The following is a 20207-nucleotide window of genomic DNA, read 5'->3' as shown; positions in this document are numbered from 1 at the left end:
ATGAAGTGGACGTGATTGGGAATGAAAGAGGCTGCCAGCAAACCTCCAAGACTGTGGCTGTAATATTACCTTAAGAACAGTGTGCAGAGAGCTTCATGGACTTCAGCTTCATGCTCCCAGTGATGGGTACGACCCCTCCCTGTTCATGGATCAGACAGTTTGGTGTGAATGAACACCTGACAGAACACCTGAGGAAATAACTAGAGCAGAGATTGTGATTCGGGCGTCTGGTTCAACATCAGTGTCTGACCTCACAAATGGTCAGACTGGTCAGATTTCCCATAAACACAGACCTGCACCTTGTGGAAAGCAAGGTTCCCAGGTGAGCTGATTAAGAATGGGATCTCACTCAGGTTCATGTGTGTGTTTGCAGATGAGCAAATATTGTTGGCAATATCGTGTGGCAGCTGTCAGTTAGGGCTGCATGGGCTTAGAGTTAAGCTTTAGTAGGAAGTCACTGCAAGGTGAAGTAAAATGATCTTATTATAAATGTTATTTATGTAAACTGCATCCTGGTACAGCATGCCTTCGTTTTTCTGGTTTTCGTCACTGACTTTTGATTGCATTGGTCTGATTCGTCTTCTCTACATCGATTAATCGTCCTGTTGTTTTGTCGCTATTAGTGAAAGGAAGCAGGATGCACACATCGGTGGGCGCTTTCAGTAAGCTCCTGTTCAGGCGCGGTGAAATGCAGAGGCAGAGTTAGCCACCGCCACGATGGAGTCGCAATACAAGTTTTGTTTGTATTTTCCTGTCGCCCAAATATCGAGTTTATCAGACGCAGCAAACTACACAACGCTTCCTCAGCGAAAGAACGTCTACCTCGGGGAGACTCTCCAGTTTCTGCTGGTGTTGCGGTTTCGGGGCTTAACGGACAGGGACGATGGTGCTCTGTCTCGGAAGGACCTGGGGGGTTCTTTGTGCGCTCTGGCGAGCGTGTGCGCCGCGGAGAGCTGGAGGCAGACACCGGCTGAGCAGTGTGACCGCATGAGCAGCTGCAGTGAAGACAGCGAGGATGTAGAGTGTAGGACCGCAGAACAGAGCGGAAGAAGACGGGGGGACAAGCAGACCTTCACACAGTGTCACCAACTCCTCAGTCATAAGTGCTCACCCAGTAGTGCAGCGATGCACAGCGAGACAGAACAAGCCAAGGTAAAATAAGCCAGTACTGAAGAAGAGGAAGTCCATAGATTTACACACATCTAATGTTTCTGCAGAACTGTCATCACTCATTGTCACATGTTACCTACAACGAGACAGGAAAAAAATTGGTTTTTAAGTAACCTACACATATGTCCTAATTAGATAAAAAACAAAACAAAAAACAGGGTGGTTTAGATTGTCTGTACTCGAGTAGAAGTGCAGATACTACTAGTAAAAATACTCCAGTAAAAGTTACAGTACTGATTCTACTTATTTACTTGAATAAAAAAAAGTAAAGGCTCTAAATGTGCTCGAAGTAAAGGAGGACGCTGAACCCTGTGCTATGTGAACACAATGATAGAATAACAGAGGGGAACACAAACTTTAGTCTATTTTTGATTCTAATTATACTCAGCTTGAGTCTGAAGAAAAAGGAAAATCAAATCTATTTGCTGTTGCCTCCATTGTGGAGGGGACTTTGCCTGTAAACAGGAAGTGTGCACCGTCAGAGGTTAAAGTGGGTTCAGCAGGTGGGGAACCTAAAACTGGTTGTCACGGCTCAGTGTGGGGAACTGAATCAAACTCACACTCATTTCTCCTGAGAGCTCCAGTAGGTGTTCTTACTGTGCAGGCTGTGATCAGCTGACCTGCTGCTCTCTGTGGATGGACACACCTGGATTCAACCAGATGTGAGCAGATGTTTCATCCTCCACAGTTTATACTGTCTTTATACTAGATGCTATAAAACCAGTATCAAGGTGGAGTTCATCAGTGGATCTAAGCTCATCAAATTCATGTGACTCTCTGCTACATGTGATTTAAGCTAACTGTGGCCATGAACCCACAGCCACTGTGCTTTACTTTAAGTCGTCCCAGTGCAGAAAACTAACCTGCAGAGGGTTTTCATGCCTTAGTTTGATTTGCAGCATGTTTCAAAATTTAAAAAAAAGTCACATGTACAAACAAAGTATCTCGTTTTAAAAAATCCCACGAGCATCCTTACCTTTAAATGTAAGCTCTCTTCTTCCTGCCACGTCCTGTCTGTCTGAGTGAAGTTAGCTCTTTCTTTTCTCTCCCTGTCAAATAAGCAGCTGGACCTTTAGCCGCAACACACTGTTACACAAACTGCGCAAAAACAATTTGTGTGTTTGCAGAAATGCTGCATTTGAAATGACCTTCAGTAACACATTACTCCCTTTATGTTCACTCACCTTCTGTGGGGCTGACTAGATGCTGAAGCCCTGCAGCTCATGAAGCCCAGTTTTAACCCCTGACTTTGACACACTTCAGCTCTTTTATGCATCATCCTCTGCTGACGATTACACAACAGGACTGCCATGGATGTGTTACTGTTTAGACTTAAATCAGTTTGATGTTTGGAGGCTCGCAGTAACAAATAATAACTCCTCTTGAATGCAAAGTAATGAGTCTGTTTTTGAAAATGTGAGGAGTGAAAGTAAAAGGTTACTTTTAGAAAAACAAACTACATAAGTACAAAAACACTCTCAGCACTCTCCTGTCTAGTCCCTGTTGTTACAACCCGTCTGCGGGCCAGGAGATGGCATGGATGAGGCACTTGCTCCCCACCAACACCCACGCAGCCACAGGAAACAATCACTGGTCATTACATGGCATTTATTTACAAAGTAATGAGGCAAAAACAACAGAACAGGAGTGTCAACACTTCAGGGTGACCTGAGGCCAAAATAGTAAATAAAACAAAGCTAAGGTCTGATGGATGCCAACATACACGACCTCACAGAGGAAAGGAACCAAAATAAAGACAGAGTCTGACCTCCTGTCCAAAAACAGGAGAAAACGATGTGTTCAAAGTAACGGCAGCTCACCCACTCCACTTCCTCAGGTGTTAGGGGAAGTGTGTGAAGCGCTCCAGGCTTTATATATAAGGCTGCAGCCAGTCATTCAGGAGCCGTACATCCATGCACCAGTGGCAGCAGGGCACCTGCACAGTTGAATTACCATAACATGCAGAGTTAAAAGAGTTGCTACAACAAACTGTTCAGGAAAAAACAAACACATACAACAAATGATTGTAAAACTATTCTTTAAATTTTAATTTATCAGCTGTTGTAAATGTCTATACATAAATATCTGCAAACAGAAAACTGAAACGCATACATTATTTTCCATCACAATTAAAGCTAAACTAGCAATAAGCGAGCACAGGTTTCATTTTTTATTTACCAAAGTGTTTGTTTTAAGAGTTTTACCTGTGATGGCAGCTGTTAGATATCGTACTGTTGTGACTGATTGTTTAACTCAGTCCATATTATTTTATTTATTTAAACAAAAATTGTCTTATGTTGATCTCCTGCAGTCTGCTTGGGTGTTGGAAGACCAGCTTATCTTCTGTCTCACTGTCTCTTTGGACAAGCTGCCAGTCAGTACACGTAAAGCCAAGGTTGGACACACCTGTATGCATGTACACGTAGTGTGTGTGTGTGTGTGTGTGTGTGTGTGTGTATAGATGTAGATAGATTGACAGCGCTGCAAACCCTCGGCCTTCTCTCAGTGAGCTTCATGATGGGGTCACCTGACGTGTTTCCCCTCACAGGTGAGCCTGTCAGGGCTCATTTGCTGAATTTCTTGCCTTCTTAATGAGGTTGGGACCATCAGGTGTGTTGTGCAGCAGTCAGGTTGGTGCACAGCTGGCAGCCATATTTGACGACTGTTAGAATTCATATTATGGCAAGAACCAATCAGCTGAGAGAAACAACAGCCCATCATTACTTTCAGAACTGAAGGTCAGTCAGGCTGTAAAACTGCTAAAACTTTGAATGTGTCCCCAAGTGCTGTCACAAAAACCATCAAGACCACGATGAAACTGTCTCACATGAGGACGCCCCAGGAAAGGAAGAGCAGGAGTCCCCTCTGCTGCTGAGGATTCATCCGAGTCACCAGCCTCAGAAATCACAAGTTAACAGCAGCTTAGATCAGAGACCAGATAGATGCACACAGAGCTCCAGTAGCAGACACATCTCTACATGTTCAGAGGAGACTGTGTGAATCAGGCCTTTATGGTCAAACAGCTGCTGAGAAACACAAGGAGTGGACATTAGACCAGAGGACATCTGTGCTTTGGTCTGATGGGTCCTGGCCTCCACAGTCACCTGACCTAAACCCAGTGTGGATGGTTTGGGATGAGATGGAGCTCAGAGTGAAGGCAAAGGACCAACAAGTGCTCAGCATCTCTGGGAACTCCTTCAAGACTGTTGGAAACCGTTTCAGGAGACGACCTCATGAAGCTCATGGAGAGAACGCCAAGAGTGAGCAAAGCAGGACTCAAAGCAAAGGCTGTTTGGAAGAATCTGAAATATCAAACATGTCCTGAGTTATTTCACACTTTTTTGTTATTACAGAATTCCACATGTGTTCATTCATAGTTCTGATGCCTTCAGTAAAAGGAATTTAAATGGTGTAAAAAAACGTAAACATGTATTGTATAGGTTCTAGTGTTTATATTTGTTAGTGTTTGTTTGTACTGTGCTTATTATTCCTAAATGGTACAAAACTGTTCAAAAGTCTTGACTCATCCCTGATTTCTTTATACAGTCAAACTAATTACAGGAACACTTTTTAATCAAAGTAAAGCATTAAATAAATTCAACCCTTGGTATATTAATCTGGTCAGTTAAGTTAATTACATTAACTGCAGGCCTACTAGAGGGCCAATAACAAGACCACTCCATCTATCCTTTCATTTTCTTCCACAAATCTGCGACCGGGTCACGGGGGCAACAGCCTAAGCAGAGACGCCCAGACCTCCTGCCTCCTCCTCTAGCCTATCCTGTGGAACACTAAAGCGTTCGCAGGCCTGTAGAGACATATAATCTCTCCAACATGTCCTGTGTCTGCCCCGAGGCCTCCACCTGGTAGGACATGCCTGGAACACCTCACCCAGGAGGCACCCAACTCCTGAACAACCTCAACCAGGAACTTGTCGCTGACCCGGCGTGGGCTCTCCGCCCTTTGCCAGCTGAGGTACATGGCCTCAGACTTGGAGGTGCTGATAAAAACCAATTCATTTACCTCTTAACAGGTTCACCCTGAGTGGATGTGGCAAATGTGAAAGTAATGGAGAAGTCATGGGGGATGTTATGCTGCCTGTAATAATGCTCAGCATGACTGGTTTGTTTGTAGGTTAGGGAATGGGCAACCTCATCCATGGAGGGATGCACATCCCTCTGCAAGCTAGGCAACGGCAGCTTGATGGCCGTTAGGTGTCAGAGTGAAATCTTTGGAGCCACTGTCAGATGATACGCTGGTGTAGCAGGTCCTGGGTTTCTTGTGTTGCACCAGAATGGTCACATGGTCTCATGTGACAAGAGTATGATGAAGGAACTGATACTATTGACCAGCCCCCACACATGCCTGACCTCAATCTAGACATTGTTTCGGTCAATCTGAGACTATGCACCTGAGACGATCCAGCTCAGTGATACCCTGGATCAGTTCTGCCTGATATTGTCAGGCTTGCACACTACTGAGTAGAAATGTTATTACAATCAACCAAAACTAAACTAAAAACAAAAACTAGATGACAAAATTTTTAAAACCAAACTAAAGTAAAAAAGAGGAGTAAAAGCGTACCTGAAGAGAAAAACACACAATGGAGTACATCATGGATCGGCCTCCTCGGAGCCCGCATCATCTTTACAGAGAACAGCAGCAGCCAACAACCCTATTAGACCTCTGGAAAGCCCTTCAAGAAGCCCGGAAAAATCTTTGTGAAGACAGAAATGACAAGAAAGCTTATCTTATCTACAAACTCTTGTTTTTGCCTTATTTCCACTGTGGTGGACTCCACTCACACGCAGGAAGTGTGTTGCTGAGTTTTGTGGTACGATGTTTGCAGTTGTTGTTTGTTCAAGAATAACGTTAGAGTGCGAAACGTTGGCGTGTGAGAGCTCTCGTCTCGTCTGTGTTTACCTCCACATTGGTGACCCCTGACTCGAACACGTTAGGAGCCGAGGATGACGACGCTCCAGCAGCTGCTGGCCCTCTGCCTCCTGCTGCAGCTGCGTCTGCTGTGGCGCATAAGCTGCCGGATCCCCGGGAGGCTGGAGGTTCAGTTCGCCCTTCGCAGCGTCTCAGGGACAAGGCTGGCACTGGCAGTCAGGAAACGCTGCAGACAACTTGAGTTTCAGTAAAACTTTATGTATTTATGTATAAGGGCGATCGTGGCTCAAGAGTTGGCAGTTCGTCTTGTAACCGGAATGTTGCCGAGCCCCGGCTCGGACAGTCTCGGTCGTTGTGTCCTTGGGCAAGACACTTCACCCACCGCCTACTGGTGTTGGCCAGAGGGGCCAATGGCGCGATATGGCAGCCTGGCTTCTGTCAGTCTGCCCCAGGGCAGCTGTGGCTACAACCGTAGCTGCCTCCACCAGTGTGTGAATGTGAGAGTGAATGAATAGTGGCATTGTAAAGTGCTTTGGGGCCCCGAAAAGCGCTGTATAAATGCAATCCATTATTATTATTTCCAGTTTTCCTAACAAAGTGTAAGAAATTAAAGGTGGCTTAAGACTTTTGCATAGTACCCTGTATGATGAACTCTAGAGGTGGAACCTGTAGTTGAATGCCTCTCTGTGATGACAGATTGTAGTCACTGTGTGGAAGCAGATGGAGGAAAATGCAGAATTAAGGGAGCTTGGCTACCTGACTCTGCTGCAGTTTAGGAGTCCAACATGCACCTTCAGACAAGATCTTAGCACCTTCAAGGCACAAGGTAAACACGCCATCTCAACATACTGAATGAGCTCTGTGTGTCACAAGAGTTAAAAAGGATTGTAGTCTAAAACCTACAACTAATGAGGTCATAAGACTAGGAAACCAGTATCTGTCCCATTGGATTACATATAAATTATAATTCCATTGTCCAGTCTGATAGTAAACAAACACCATGGTTTCCTCTTTCCTAGTCAGCACTACCCTGGATGTTCTTCCACCTCCCAGTGTCCAGTGTCGACATATGACTGTTTCTGGAAAACATCTGACCGTCCTCAAGGGTAGAACAGCAGCTCATGCACACACAGACACAAAACGTGGACTTTTATTATTTTTTTAATTGTATTTTCCCAAATCTGGATCTCTCCTAAACGACAGCTACCTGTCTCAGTATTAAGTGAAACAGCAGCCGCTATATCACGACCCTTAAACTAAAGCAGCTACGTGTAATGTTTAATGTTGATCATTAACCATGTCAGACGCCACACAGTTAAGCGCCATGATTCATTACTAAACAGTGTGATACGTGGTTTCAAATCCCTTTTGTTATTATGGAATTGACATTTTTTCATCATACAGTTCTCAAATGAATATTTGAGTGTTTCTTAGTTTTAAGCAAGTGTCTCATTTCCCCCCCACATAGTTAGTCAAGTAAGAAATTCGTTGCCAGGAGTAGTCCTAACATAAACCCAAACACGTTTAAATACGGTTTAAATGCAACAGTAGGGGGCAGCCCACTGGGGTTTAAATAGGGTGTAATTACTTGTGACTCGCCACTATTTGATTTTAGAGCTTAAGTATGAGGTGAAACGTCTTCAAGAAACTTAAAGAAGCCCAGCTGGTTGCTTTCCGAGCTCCTTAGAATTATCCATCACGTAGTCCTGCCTCATTTTTGTGTAATCAAAGTAAACGTCTGTCACGCTACCTTCATCTGATTTTTACTGCATTTTAAACTTCAAACAAAATGAATATACACAATATACAATACTATTCTGTTAAATTTAGCAAAAATTGGGAATTTGAATGGTCCAGAAAACTGCGTCAAGTTAGCAAAACACCAAAATGATGCAATTGTACCTAGAAGTACAATAAGCTCATAAACAGCTAATGATTAGTGGGTTACTTTTTCCTCAGTGATGAACTGCAGCTCACAGGACAGAATGTGTGTCAAAGATGTCAAGATTCTTCCAAACTATAACTCGTCTTACCTTCCCATGATGCCTGATGGCTCAGTGCTCGTAGTCGACAATGTCTGGTAAGTACATATGCACTCGGTGTGCAAATGCTTTGTAAGCAGGGAAGTAATTGGCAAGTTGTTTTCTGTGTTCTTTAGCCTCCTAATGAGCATAACGCTTTATACTTTCTATTAAAGCCACCAGTCAGCAGAGATCAGCATGGCTTCATTCTGTCGGATAGACAACAAATCATCACATTTACCTTGTATGCTTAGTGCCCTGGAGGAGCAGACCTTCATTTTTCAGCTGCAGCTACAAGAGAAAGAAGAACAGCAATCCAGCAAGGTGAGAAGGCACACTGGAGAGTGTGTCGTTACTTTTTTAAAACCAGTGCGATTTTGTGAAAACAGGTTTTAGTGCAAAGTTAAAGCTGCCAAATGATTACAATAAATAGTAAGGAAGTAAAGTTTATTTATATATTACCTTTCACAGACACGTGTCACAAAGTGCTTTACAAGGTAAAAACACATATATCATAAAACCCTGTTCCAATTAAAAGCTTTTTGAAATAAACACGTCTTTAGCTGCTTTTTGAAGGTCTCCACTGAGTCCACACACGGTAGAAATAAAGGAAGTGATTGTACTAACAATTTGCTTGCATAAACCGTGATTTATATATGATTTACAGACGTGGACAAAATTCTTGGTACCCTTCAGTCAATGAGCGAAAAACTCACAATGGTCACAGAAATAACTGTAAAACAAAAGTATAAGTAAATACAAATTCTATGAATGTTAACCATTGAAAGTCACACATTGCTTTTTAACCATGCTTGAACAGAATTATTTAAAAAAAACTAAATGCATGAAACAGACCTGGACAAAAACGATGGTGCCCACAACTTAATATTTTGTTGCACAACCTTTTGAGGCAAACACTGCAGTCAAGCGATTCCTGTAACTGTCAATGAGACTTCTGCACCTCTCAGTAGGTATTTTGGCCCACTTCTCCTGATCAAACTGCTCCAGTTGTTTCCAGTTTGAAGGGCACCTTTTCCACACGGCATGTTTCATCCAAAGATGCTCAACAGGATTGAGGTCAGGGCTCATAGAAGGCCACTTTAGAATAGTCCAGTGTTTTCCTCTCAGCCATTCTTGGGTGTTTCTGTGTGTTTTTGGGTCATTGTCCTGTTGCAAGACCCATGACCTGCGACTGAGACCAAGCTGTCTGACACTGGCCAGCACATTTCTCTCTAGGATACCTTGACAATCTTCAGATTTCAATGTACCCTGCACAGATTCAACCCCAGAGGACGCACCAGAACATAACCGAGCCTCCTCCTCCTTCATTTTTCTGTCAGTGAACATAGAGCTGATGTGTCTTGGCAAAAAGTAAAATTTTGGTCTCATCTGTCCACAGGACATCTTCCCAGAAGCTTTGTGGCTTGTCAACATGTAGTTTGGAAAATTCCAGTCCGGCTTTTTGATGATTTGTTTTCAACAATGGTGTCCTCCTTGGTTGTCTCCCATGTAGCCCACTTTGGTTCAAACAGCGACGGATGGTGCGATCTGACACTGATGTTCACTGAGCATGAAGTTCACCTTGGATCTCTTTAGAAGTCTTTCTGGGCTCTTTTGTTACCATTCGGATTATCCGTCTCTTTGATCTGTCATCAATTTTCCTCCTACGGCCACGTCCAGGGAGGTTGGCTACAGTCCCATGGATCTTAAATTTCTCAATAATATGTGCAGCTGTAGTCACAGGAACATCTAGCTGCTTGGAGATGGTCTTATAGCCTTTACCTCTAACATGCTTGTCTATGATTTTCTTTCTAATCTCCTGAGACAACTCTTTCCTTTGCTTCCTCTGGTCCATGTTGAGTGTGGTACACACCCTGTCACCAAACATGACATAGGTAGGTAGGACCGCAGAGTCATAATTCTCCCTCACAGACAGAATTATGACTTTGTTTTCTGCTTGGCCGTCACCCAAGGATTTACGTCCCTGATAAACAGGAGGCTCACTATCTGTTTAACCTCTCCCATGAACTAACACTGGCCTCACTGCGTCAAGTGTGTGTGTGTAGAGCATAAGGCCCATTTGTAGTGCACATGCATACAACTAAGTGACAGGAGTGCTCTTGCTATTACTATTACTAATGTGACACGATAAAAATGTATGATTAATACATCAGAAAAGAAATCTGCCACATCACAGTGCTGCTTTCATTACTGGTCACCACCGTTTGTATTACAGAGGTTAGAACATGCCATAGGAATTAAAGGCACTCTGCCTTTTCTGTTTACTTTATACATGCTTCCCTTAGCCTGTATTATTCAAACTCTTGCAGTCTCAGGCGCCTGCTCTGTCTACCAGTAGCTGGGGATTCACTCCTCTAGTATTCCTGCTGATTCCTTTCTGTGCGCCGCTCATGTATTGAACCATTTGCCTGTTCAGCCTCCGATATGATGCCTGACAGGAGCTTCCATGTGGTACTGAGGCAGGTTATCATGCTTGCTGTATTTCTTTCTACTTCAATACCGATAACTTCCCTCCACGCTACCTTGATCTTGACCTCCAGTCTCCTTCTCCAGGGTACTGAAGGGTATTGATTAGTCTCAGTGATGGTTACAGTAGGAACTGTCCGTAGTGCTGCATTCACATCATCTAGCAGACCTTCAGAGAGTGCTTCACGTAATCTTGGTAACCGAATACGGAGGGTCCAAATTTAAAGCTTCACCATGATCCTACCTTTCAGGTCAGTTTCTCTCACACTCAGCGCTCCTTCTTCCATCGTACCTGGGCTTGGTACCCAAGCTCGGGTGGGGGTGATGATGATATCTCCCCCCAACTTGTCTTCCTGGCTCCCCCTTGCCGTAGCTTGTGTGTTGTACCTCGTCAGTCTCTAGCTGTGACAGCAGTTCCTTCCTCCAAATGTTGGAACACTGAGTTAGTAGTTGTTTTGCTGACAATCTGGATGCTGGAGATACCAGAGGTCCCACATCCCGCTCATGTAACCTCTTCTCCTGGGGTTACTTGCATATTAGTACTCCAACAGTGCCCTGTTCTCATCTCTTGCCGACTTGAGCCTTCTTGTTTCAGTACACTTTTCATCAGTATACTGGCTCCTCAACACCTGACAGGGACCTTGTTAATCCTGGCGATGGTATGGTTTCCCTTTTCTCTTGCCCATATCCGAGGTAGGCTTGGTTAGCATGGGGCATCTAGCCTAGGGACCTTATCCCACCTGTAAAAACTGAAAATTTAATGAGGATGCATGGAAATCACATGGAAAGACCATACCTCATAATGCCTCTCATCACCTTGTCACTTCTCTGCCCTCTATGGGGCTTTCAGTCTGAAGCCTCCCGGAGAGTCCAATGTGAGAGGTAGAGGGGTCGAAGAGGAGGTTTTAATTATTAAATAATGTTGTTGTCTTTTCATAGGGTTTGGAAGTCCCATTGTTGGCTGTCCTACAGTGGCACAGTCCAGTACATCCTGCCATGAGGTAACTATTTGTCTTCTTGTTGAGGTATTTCTGTAGCAGTAGCAGTACATAACAATCCTGGAGTCTGCATGTACTGTGTATATGAAACGACTGCTGTGTATTTTAAAGTAATTACAGCTGCTGCTTGCATCCAGTAAAGGATGGCAAACAGACTTAAAGTTCCCTTTGAGTTTTTATTTATCTTTTGCTTAGTGTGGTCTACAAATAAAGATCATACGAGCTTATTTAACAGAAATAACATTAATTTCCCAGTTGATCACTATTTCACATGAGTCACTAGAGGGCACCAAAGGATCATCAAAAGGCTGCAGGCTGCTAAATACAAATAACCTTTAATATACATATATATATATATATGTATATGTATATGGAGAGAGAGAGAGAGAGAGAGAGATCTATAATCCTATATTTTTGGATCTACAGCACTATTATGTTATTTGACTGAACACAAACATATAACAGGATTTAGAGAAAATTAGTATAAAAATAAATTGATTAATTTCACCAACTGTGGCAAAATAAAATTTTTTTTTAAACAATTTAAGAGATGATATTTATATGACTTCCAGAATTTGTAGTTTAACATCTATTTTAAATAACAACTGAGTGCGTGTTTGCACCCTTAGCGCAGACTGTAGCAACTATGGATCATGTATGTGGCTGCACTACATTAGACCTTTGACCACTATGCATTGCTGTAGAAGGACAGCAATTGCTCAACAAACGCAAGCAGGAGTAACACTGCGATAAGCACTGCAAGAGGATCCTGAGTTCAGTTCCAGCGCCTGGGGCCTTTCTGTGTGGAGTTTGCGTGGGTTCTCTTCCTCCCACAGTCCAAAGACCAAAGTTTAGTGGGATTAAGTTAACTTATAATTCTAAATTGCCCGACTGTGAGTGGGAATGGTTGTCTGTCTCTATGTATCAGTCTTGCAATAGACTGGTCGACCTGTCCGGGGTGTACCCTGTCTCTCGCCCTGTGGTAGCCGAGCTAGGCTCCTGCCCCCCGTGACCCTGACAGGGATAAGCACATTGTGTCATTTTGTATGCCTTTATGTGTGAAATACAAAATGTATTAAAGAAGAAACCAAAACACTCTCCATATAAGAACATTAAATGACTTTTTTCTGTTTATAATTGTATAGAATTGAAATTGTAGTCTTGTTGTGCTATTTGTTTTCTCTTATAAGAAGAATTCCTGCTATATGTTCTAATAATAGAAATATAATACTTATCATGCTCTCTCCAGATGCATCTCTACTTGTTACTCGATACCCAGTGTTCACTTAAATCGTCCGGAGTTGGTGATGATGGCGTCCTGCCCAAGGACCGTCAGGCCTCAACAACACTTCTGGGTGAAATATACGCTGCTCAACAATTTGCAAGATTTCCTTGCTGTTCGTCTGATCTGGAATTCAGAGGGTGAGTATCAAATCCTACAGACAGTTCCTAGTGTGTGGGAAATAATTATTTGCTCCCTCTCCTGAATCTGCAGCGAGTCAATGGACAGAAACTGAGGTTTTGGACTTGATTAGCATGGAGAGAAATTGATAGACTGCTGCAACAACACCTACTAGATCCGTAGCCACCATTTTTACTTCCGTAAACAGAGCGCGTTGTGTGTGACGTCTGCTTTTGCACATGCGGGCCGCTTTGAGGGTTCACCCTAGAGCGCGTTTGCTGTCACATTTTATTTGTATTGTGAACAAGCAGCCAAAACAATTGGATTTGATTAAAAAAAATCAGATTTGAGCATTAAGACCTGCAGTGTGAACGTAGCCTTAGATTCTTGCATTGGATAAATATTCTCTGCTCCAATCCTCTATCGGATACCTAATCCAGTCTAAATTCTCATTCTTCCCCCTGCTTATGTTTGTTACCTGCTCCTCACTGTCCATGCATCCATCTAGGAGGAAGTGAGCAGGATCCCAGTGTGGGAGCGGTTGTGTGCCAGTCTCCACTCAACAACCTGGGCCAGTGTAAGAAAGGTTCCATGCTGTCCTTCACTGTGGCCTTCCAGATTCTCAAAACTGGGATTTTTGAGGTACCAAAGGAAATAAGTTGTTAAATGTATTGACATTGTCTTAATATTAACAGTGCACAAACCCAGCCCAGTAAATCCTGTTTATGCTCCGTTTAATGTTTGATCCTTGAAGAACTTTAAACCAGGAATTACTACACCGCTCATACTGCTGTATTGTTTTTATTTGGCACAGTTTTGCTTGACAAAAAATGTAAGTAATGGCTTTCCATCTTCCACATGTCTATGATAACGCGGTAGCTGAGCCAGCATATGAAGTTTACAGCTTCTGTGCCCGCACCGCCCACGGAGCCTCAGTCACCTTTGAAAAACACCTTCGAAGGACGAAGCCTGAGCCGGTTAAAGAGCTTCCCCCACCACCAGCCATTTTGGTCAGTAAATCTCAGGTATGGAGGGTCATTGTACAAGACTGCTTCTCAAACTGTGGGGCACTGAGATACTTCCACTGGGGTGTGGGCGACTGGGAAAAAAAGTTTTTATTAAATGAGTAAAGTTAAGTTGAATTAATTGAAAACTGTAAAAAGGGAAGAAATGACCTTTTATCAACTTGGGTGGGCGAGGGTTGTGACCAAGATCAAAGATACAAGCAACAGAAACGAGCTTTCTCCAGAGGGTGGCTGCCCTTTTCCTTAGAGATGGTGAGAAGTTCAGTCATTCAAGAAGTGCTCAGAGTCGAGCTATTGCTTCTGGAAATGAGCCGGGTCATTGTTTTGGGCATCTATAGGTTGCCTCATTGGCTCCTCTCAGGTCAGGTGTTCCAAGGTGTCCCACCTGGAGGAAACCCTGTAGCTGACCCAAGACAAACTGGTAAGACTATATCTCTCTGCTGCCATGGAAACGACTTGGCGTCCCCCTGAATAAGCTGTGGGAGGTGGCTGGAGACTTCTCTGCTTAGGTTGTTTCCAGAAGAAGAAGATGGATGGAAATTCCTTTGAGCTATGTCAGATTTAAGCCAAATATGTTTGTATAAAAGATTCACATAATAGACGATACACTTTTTAGAGACATTGTAGTAGTTATGCAAGATTGGAGACGCATTTAAGACAATCTTTCATATTGCAGTCCACAATGATGTCTGTGATATCTTTGTTCTGGGTCCAGGTCAGGCGCTATGGCAGAGCTCCAGACAACAACCTCTCCTGCAGGAACTGTTAATCGAGCCCCTCACCTGCCCCCCGACCCCAGCTTTGTTTCACTGGTAAAAATAGCCAAGAGAGAGTGTAAGGTGCTAGTGCTGGAATGAATCAAAGATGTACACAAAAGGTAGGAAACTTTGGTGCATGTACTGTTCAACATTACCTGTTTTATTGAGGTGAAACATTAACCGCCTTCTGTAGTTGCACAATCAAAATGGACTGGCTCTTAATGTTGTAAAAATAAGACAAAACTTAGGAAGCTGGAGTGAAATACGTTTCATGTTACTTAATGTTCATGGTTAACATTCAGCTTCTGGCTGTAGAAAAACAATACAACAAGCTATCATGGGACTAAAGCAACACGACAGCTGAAAGTGTTAGTAACCTTTGTCCAAGCTGACTGGAAGGAGCGGTTTGATTCTAAGTAACTTTAGACCCCCTAAAATTAATTGGAATGAAATTTGTATTTCGATTATTTGCCATCAAATGGATAGTGGTGAAAAATGTCCATCTATCAAAATGTACACAAATGTAAATCTACTGCAAACTGGTCTAATGTTGGTACATTTCCTAGGAGCATTTTAAACTTCTTCTCACTCTGTTTCTCCGTTCAGGTGATCTGGACTGTGGGAGCTTATGACAAAAGCATCACTGTTCTGTGGCTGTGCTTCAACAAAGAGCAGCCGTCAGATCTTTGTCTTCATGAAGAAGAAGCAGCAGTCCTACTATAATAAATGGTAAAGATGGAGTCAGTGAATGAGGAATGAAAGATGAGTCAGAGGACTGGTGCTGATGAGATTCTGATGTGAGCTCAGGTCAGTGGAGGGATACTTCTGTTTGTTACGCTTCTCCCTGATGACAAATTCCCTCCATCACATCAACATTTTTATTTCCTTTAAAGACCTTTTAAAAATGTTTGTTTTTGCTAAACCTGTTTAACTGTGTATAACTGTTCATACACGTCTCTGTTTATGCTTGAATCTGTTGGTTTCGCTCGAGTTTCCTTTTAGCATCATTGAGTCAGGCTCAATAGCACAAAGTAAGCTCCAGTATGTTCATGTCTCAAAATGTGGATGTGATAACAAAACTTTTTACTTTTTACGTTTTTGTAAAGAAATGTTTTTTGTTTTGTTTTGCATACTGTGCCATGTGGCCTTTATATGTAACAATAAAAATGTAATTACTCATTCTATTTAACATGTCAAAGGTTTACAGCTGGTTCTTGGCTTCTTGCCTCAAACTTAAAGGATTTATGTCTTAAACTATTCTTATGTCAGCCTCTATGGTTTGCACAGAGACTGATGGGCTAAAAGTTTTGTTTTATAGTAGGATCCAGTCAGAGTGTGTCGAGCCCTTGCAGTAGTTACTTACTTACTTTCAGTTTATCTTTTGATTTAACTTCTAGCAGCACTGTCTAATATTTCAGACCTTCCTGCTGTGATATTTGCCCCCTCCTTCATTTCCTTCTTGTTTTTGATTTATTAGACTTGCATGTTCCAGATCATAAAAAGACGAGGATAACCAGAGTAAATATCCCAGCAGCTGAGCTGGCGGGCAGCGCACTCAACTTTGTGAACGTGGACCAAAAATGGGCCCGATGCGGCTTAGAAACAGCTGCTTGATTTTTTTTTACATAAAAAACATTAACAATTATAAAATCTGCACTTTAGTTGTGAATATAATTTTTGCTAACACTGATTTTATTAAAACTGCTTTTTCTGTGCAGTAGAAAACGAGCGATACTGTAGGAGGCTGACAGTTTAAAGAGGACGTACAGTGGGATGCAAACGTTTGTGCAACCTTGTTAATAGTCATTATTTTCCTGTATAAATCGTTGGTTGTTACAATAATTATTGCACACTTTCTGTAAATCCAATAAACTTCATTTCACTTCTCAAATATCACTGTGTGTGTGTATGATATATTTAACTGACATTTTTTATTAACCAACGATTTATACAGGAAAATAAGGACTATTAACAAGGCTGCCAAACGTTTGCATCCCACTGTAACTCATTTTTATTGAGACTGAAGATGATTGCATGTGCGAGTGCATGTTTGGAGTCATTGCACTGGTGGTACCAATGACTTAGAATCTGAGCATCTGCCTAAACATTGTGCACAGTTTAGTAGAGTTAAATGCAAAAATAGGCTTACAATTAAAAAACGGACGTAACAGTTACAGGTATGTGCAGTGACTGTCAGGGTCAGATGATGTAATACTTTGTGAATGTATTAGGGTTAGGGCATCATGGGCCATCAAAGTTCTCATTCTCATTAGAACAGTTGTGTTCAGCACAGTGTACATAGGACACAACATCCTGAATATGTGCAGCTGAGACTGTAATCTTAGTGAGTCTGTGCACAGCTGCTGGGTTTTTGCTTTTGTTAAAAGTATTGAGCGACCTTTCTAACAACGTAACCCAGTTTGGAAATATACGTTCCTGGTTCTCTAGTGCAGCAAGTGGCATCAACCACACTGTGGGTGCTACACAGTACTTCTGTCATGGTCCTGGGTCGTGTGACCCAGTGTGTTATGCTTAACCTATTTTGATGTTTATTGTTTGCTTAGGTTCTTTAAGGTAGTCCAGTCCTTTTTGTAATTATGTTACCCTTGCATTACGTCTCCCTTGCCCTTCGTGTGTTTATGTCTGTGTGTCTTGTACTGTCAAGTTCATGCTGTCAGTTATGTCACCTCCCCCTGTACTACGTCTCCCCGGTTCATGTCTCATGTTTCCTGTTTTACTTTGAAGGCCTGCATTCACTGTCTGTGTATTCAGCTCACTCCTCCTGTCCTGTCGTTAAGTTCATGTGTGTCAGCTGCGTTCCAATGTGTGGCCACTTCCCCTGATCATCCCTCATGTGTATTTAGTCTCTGTGTTTCTTACAGTCTGTGTCGCGTCGTCTGTGTTCCCACCCTCCGTGTTTCCATGCCTGGTCTGTTGTCTTCCAAGCCATAGCCTCACCATAGTTTGTTCCCAGTTTAGGTTTTTGTTTAGCCACGCCATCCCTGCTGTATTTGCACACCTTGTTTTCAGCCATAATAAAGGCTCGCCTTCTGTTAAAGCTCACTCCCGTCTGTTCACTTGTGTACGCACCTGGGTCCATTACACGCATTCTCCACTCGGTCCGTCACAGCGGACCGTGACAACTTCCTGATTATTTAGTATTTTGTACCGTGTGAGAAACTATGAAGTCTGTGCGTTTGTGCGTGCGTGCATAGATCGATCTAGATTCTTCTTTTTTATGACTGACTGTAAGTTTGAGCTCACTTTCTTAATAAATTTGGGATTTCATAGTGTCATCAGTTGTTCTACACTGTATAAAGCTGTGAATAAAAATATGTATAAAACCTCTGCAAAATATTCTCTATTCATACTTTCAGACGTGTATTTTTAGTAGAGTTGACCAGCTGGTCATTAGTTAGATGTTCTCCCACGTTTTAGAGGCTAAACTTGTAAATATAGGAGTTTGTTTTTTAAATATATGAATAAAATCCTTTGCAGTCAGTGACCCTAAAATCTAGAGCTCATTTACATCATCAGATGCCCGTGACATGCTCTGGCAGGCTTTTATTGCCCTGCCTTCAGTTCCTGGGTTTTCTGCATTGTTCTTTGATAACTCTGTTGAGTAGAGGACAGTTGACTTGCTGGGCTCGTGAACAATTTCCTGTGTTTTGCCTTTAAAAACATGTAGCTTGCATTTACAGTATACTGTGTAAGATAAAGGTCTAATCATCTCTTACTTTACTCAGATTGCACAGAATGTATATTTGTTAATAATTTGAATTAGTTTGGATAAGTGTAAGATAATAGGGAATTTCAGTTTTTACTATATAATTTTGTTTAGCGTAATATTTACAATTAAATTGTATTTTCTTTCCTTATTTAATTTTGACGTACTGTTCCTTTAATACATGGTAACCGTGCACAAGTGTGGAGTAACGGGGCTTTAACTAGCTGTGGAGTCAAACAGTTTTCTTACCGTGTACACGAACATTCAAACGGATCGCTGTATTTCAAGACTGGAAATAAATGTTTGCCTGTTTGTTTTCAACTACAAGCGGACTTTGTTGATTATGTTCAACTGCACAAGGACACGCATGTGGCCCGACTACCAGCTACTGCTTGCACGGTAATAGTATCCATTTTTCCCCCATTTGCAGTGTGTTATAGCACTTTGCTGACTCTCCACAGTGATTGTAGCCCGGCACACTTCACGTTCCACGGTGTTTCACAGATGATGATGTGCTTTGGATCACGCGGTGTTCCTTTCCTTCTCTATATTTTTATCTTCCCATCATTTGGATACAAGTTAAACTTGATTGTATCTGTCCAAAGACTTTTTCCAGAAATGTGCCACCTCTCTTACAAATGCTCTGAAAACGTTTGGACTCCATGTAAAAGGTAAATACAAACAGAGCGGGCCAGTTTTGTAAAAACATTTATTATTCACAACAGAACTTCCAGTATTTAAAATGGATTTTTTGGGAAAAATAATTTGAAATTTGATAACAGCAACATTTATCAAAAAAGAGGAGATATGGCAGTGCGTACTAATGTGCAGCGTTTCCTATTCATTCAACAGTCTGCAAATATTTCAGAACAGGTTTCTTTGAGAGGAATGTTGTCCTATTCTTGTTTTAATATATGATTTTAGTGACTCCATCAGATTGTCTGGAGTTCATGTTTTCCCAAAAGAATAAAAAAATGTTTGATTTGCCTGAATACAGAATGGTTTTCTACTTTCAGTCGTTTTTTCCATGAGCTTTGGTGCAGAGGGGACAGTGGTGTTTCGCTTTGCTGTCTCTCTCTACATCTACTGGCTGGTTATTAGACAGCAGGTTAGTAATGGGCACACTCTGAAGTAAAGACAGGGTGGAACTTATTACTCTGAAAAACTGTGGGCAGACACTACAAGAAGCACATACACATATAACTATTTATTTAATTAAACATTCACTTCAAATGACATGTTCAAGCATAACTTAAAAAAGCAACAAATAAACAAATAAGCAAGTCTTATCTTCATTTTTACTCTTCTTTGACATGACAAGTGGTTACATAGAGAAAAAATAGTTTCATTGAAGTTTGTCATCAAAAAGCAGTGACTTTCTCCTTTTTCTGGTTATCAATGTTTGTGTATGGAACACCTAAAACAGAAGACATGGGAGACATATTAGAGCTGAAAAATAAGTAAAATACACACACATTATATACATACGAGTATTTATACACAAAGCTTTAGTTGTCAGAGAGATGACATCACATTTGACTCTGGTATACAGAGGAGTTCATGTTGCCCCTTCATCACCCCCTGTGGTGGATTTTTGTATGACATGTATACCTATATAACTCTATACACTGTATATCTATCTGTACTAGATAGCTTTCACGTAGAATATTAGGCACGAGGTATTTTGCCCTTATGCACACACACGCACGCACACGCACACACACAC

General features: G+C 42.1%; 2 protein-coding genes across 4 annotated transcripts in view; one reads left to right on the top strand and one right to left on the bottom strand.

The window, feature by feature from the left end:
- Positions 1-632: 632 nt before the first annotated feature.
- trappc14 (trafficking protein particle complex subunit 14) lies at positions 633-18052 on the top strand. 3 transcript variants are annotated; one of them, XM_082521414.1, is made up of 12 exons: positions 633-1152; positions 3482-3565; positions 6760-6889; positions 7083-7169; positions 8023-8143; positions 8339-8408; positions 11511-11572; positions 12819-12991; positions 13480-13613; positions 13851-13996; positions 14712-14873; positions 15361-18052. In XM_082521414.1, exons 1-11 carry the CDS (start codon positions 718-720, stop codon positions 14851-14853), a joined length of 1584 nt encoding a protein of 527 aa, XP_082377540.1. In that variant the 5' UTR covers positions 633-717; the 3' UTR covers positions 14854-14873; positions 15361-18052. The 3 variants fall into 3 exon arrangements, with proteins under 3 accessions (XP_082377540.1, XP_082377539.1, XP_082377538.1); XM_082521413.1 differs by having other exon boundaries at positions 8261-8408; positions 13851-13981; XM_082521412.1 differs by having other exon boundaries at positions 8261-8408.
- Positions 18053-19202: 1150 nt separating this feature from the next.
- The window catches only part of zanl (zonadhesin, like), an 86178-nt gene continuing 85173 nt past the window's right edge, over positions 19203-20207 (bottom strand). The window contains exon 120 of the mRNA XM_082520070.1: positions 19203-19898. Coding sequence (XP_082376196.1) covers positions 19843-19898 — 56 coding nt within the window. The 3' untranslated portion in view covers positions 19203-19842. The remainder of the gene's footprint in view (positions 19899-20207) is intronic.

The sequence above is a fragment of the Aulonocara stuartgranti genome (genome assembly GCF_965226115.1).
Source record: "Aulonocara stuartgranti genome assembly, chromosome: 3".
Classification (NCBI taxonomy): Eukaryota; Metazoa; Chordata; class Actinopteri; order Cichliformes; family Cichlidae; genus Aulonocara; species Aulonocara stuartgranti.
The sequence above is the reverse complement of the archived record's forward strand: the minus strand, read 5'-3'. Positions and strand labels throughout refer to the sequence as shown.

Coding starts and splice junctions, on each gene's coding strand:
- trappc14 (XM_082521412.1), top strand. CDS start 718: ATGGAGTCGCAATACAAGTTTTGTTTGTATTTTCCTGTCGCCCAAATA. Junction 8,144..8,260: donor CTCGTAGTCGACAATGTCTG/GTAAGTACATAT, acceptor TTTCTATTAAAG/CCACCAGTCAGCAGAGATCA. Junction 13,997..14,711: donor TTTTGGTCAGTAAATCTCAG/GTATGGAGGGTC, acceptor TTCTGGGTCCAG/GTCAGGCGCTATGGCAGAGC.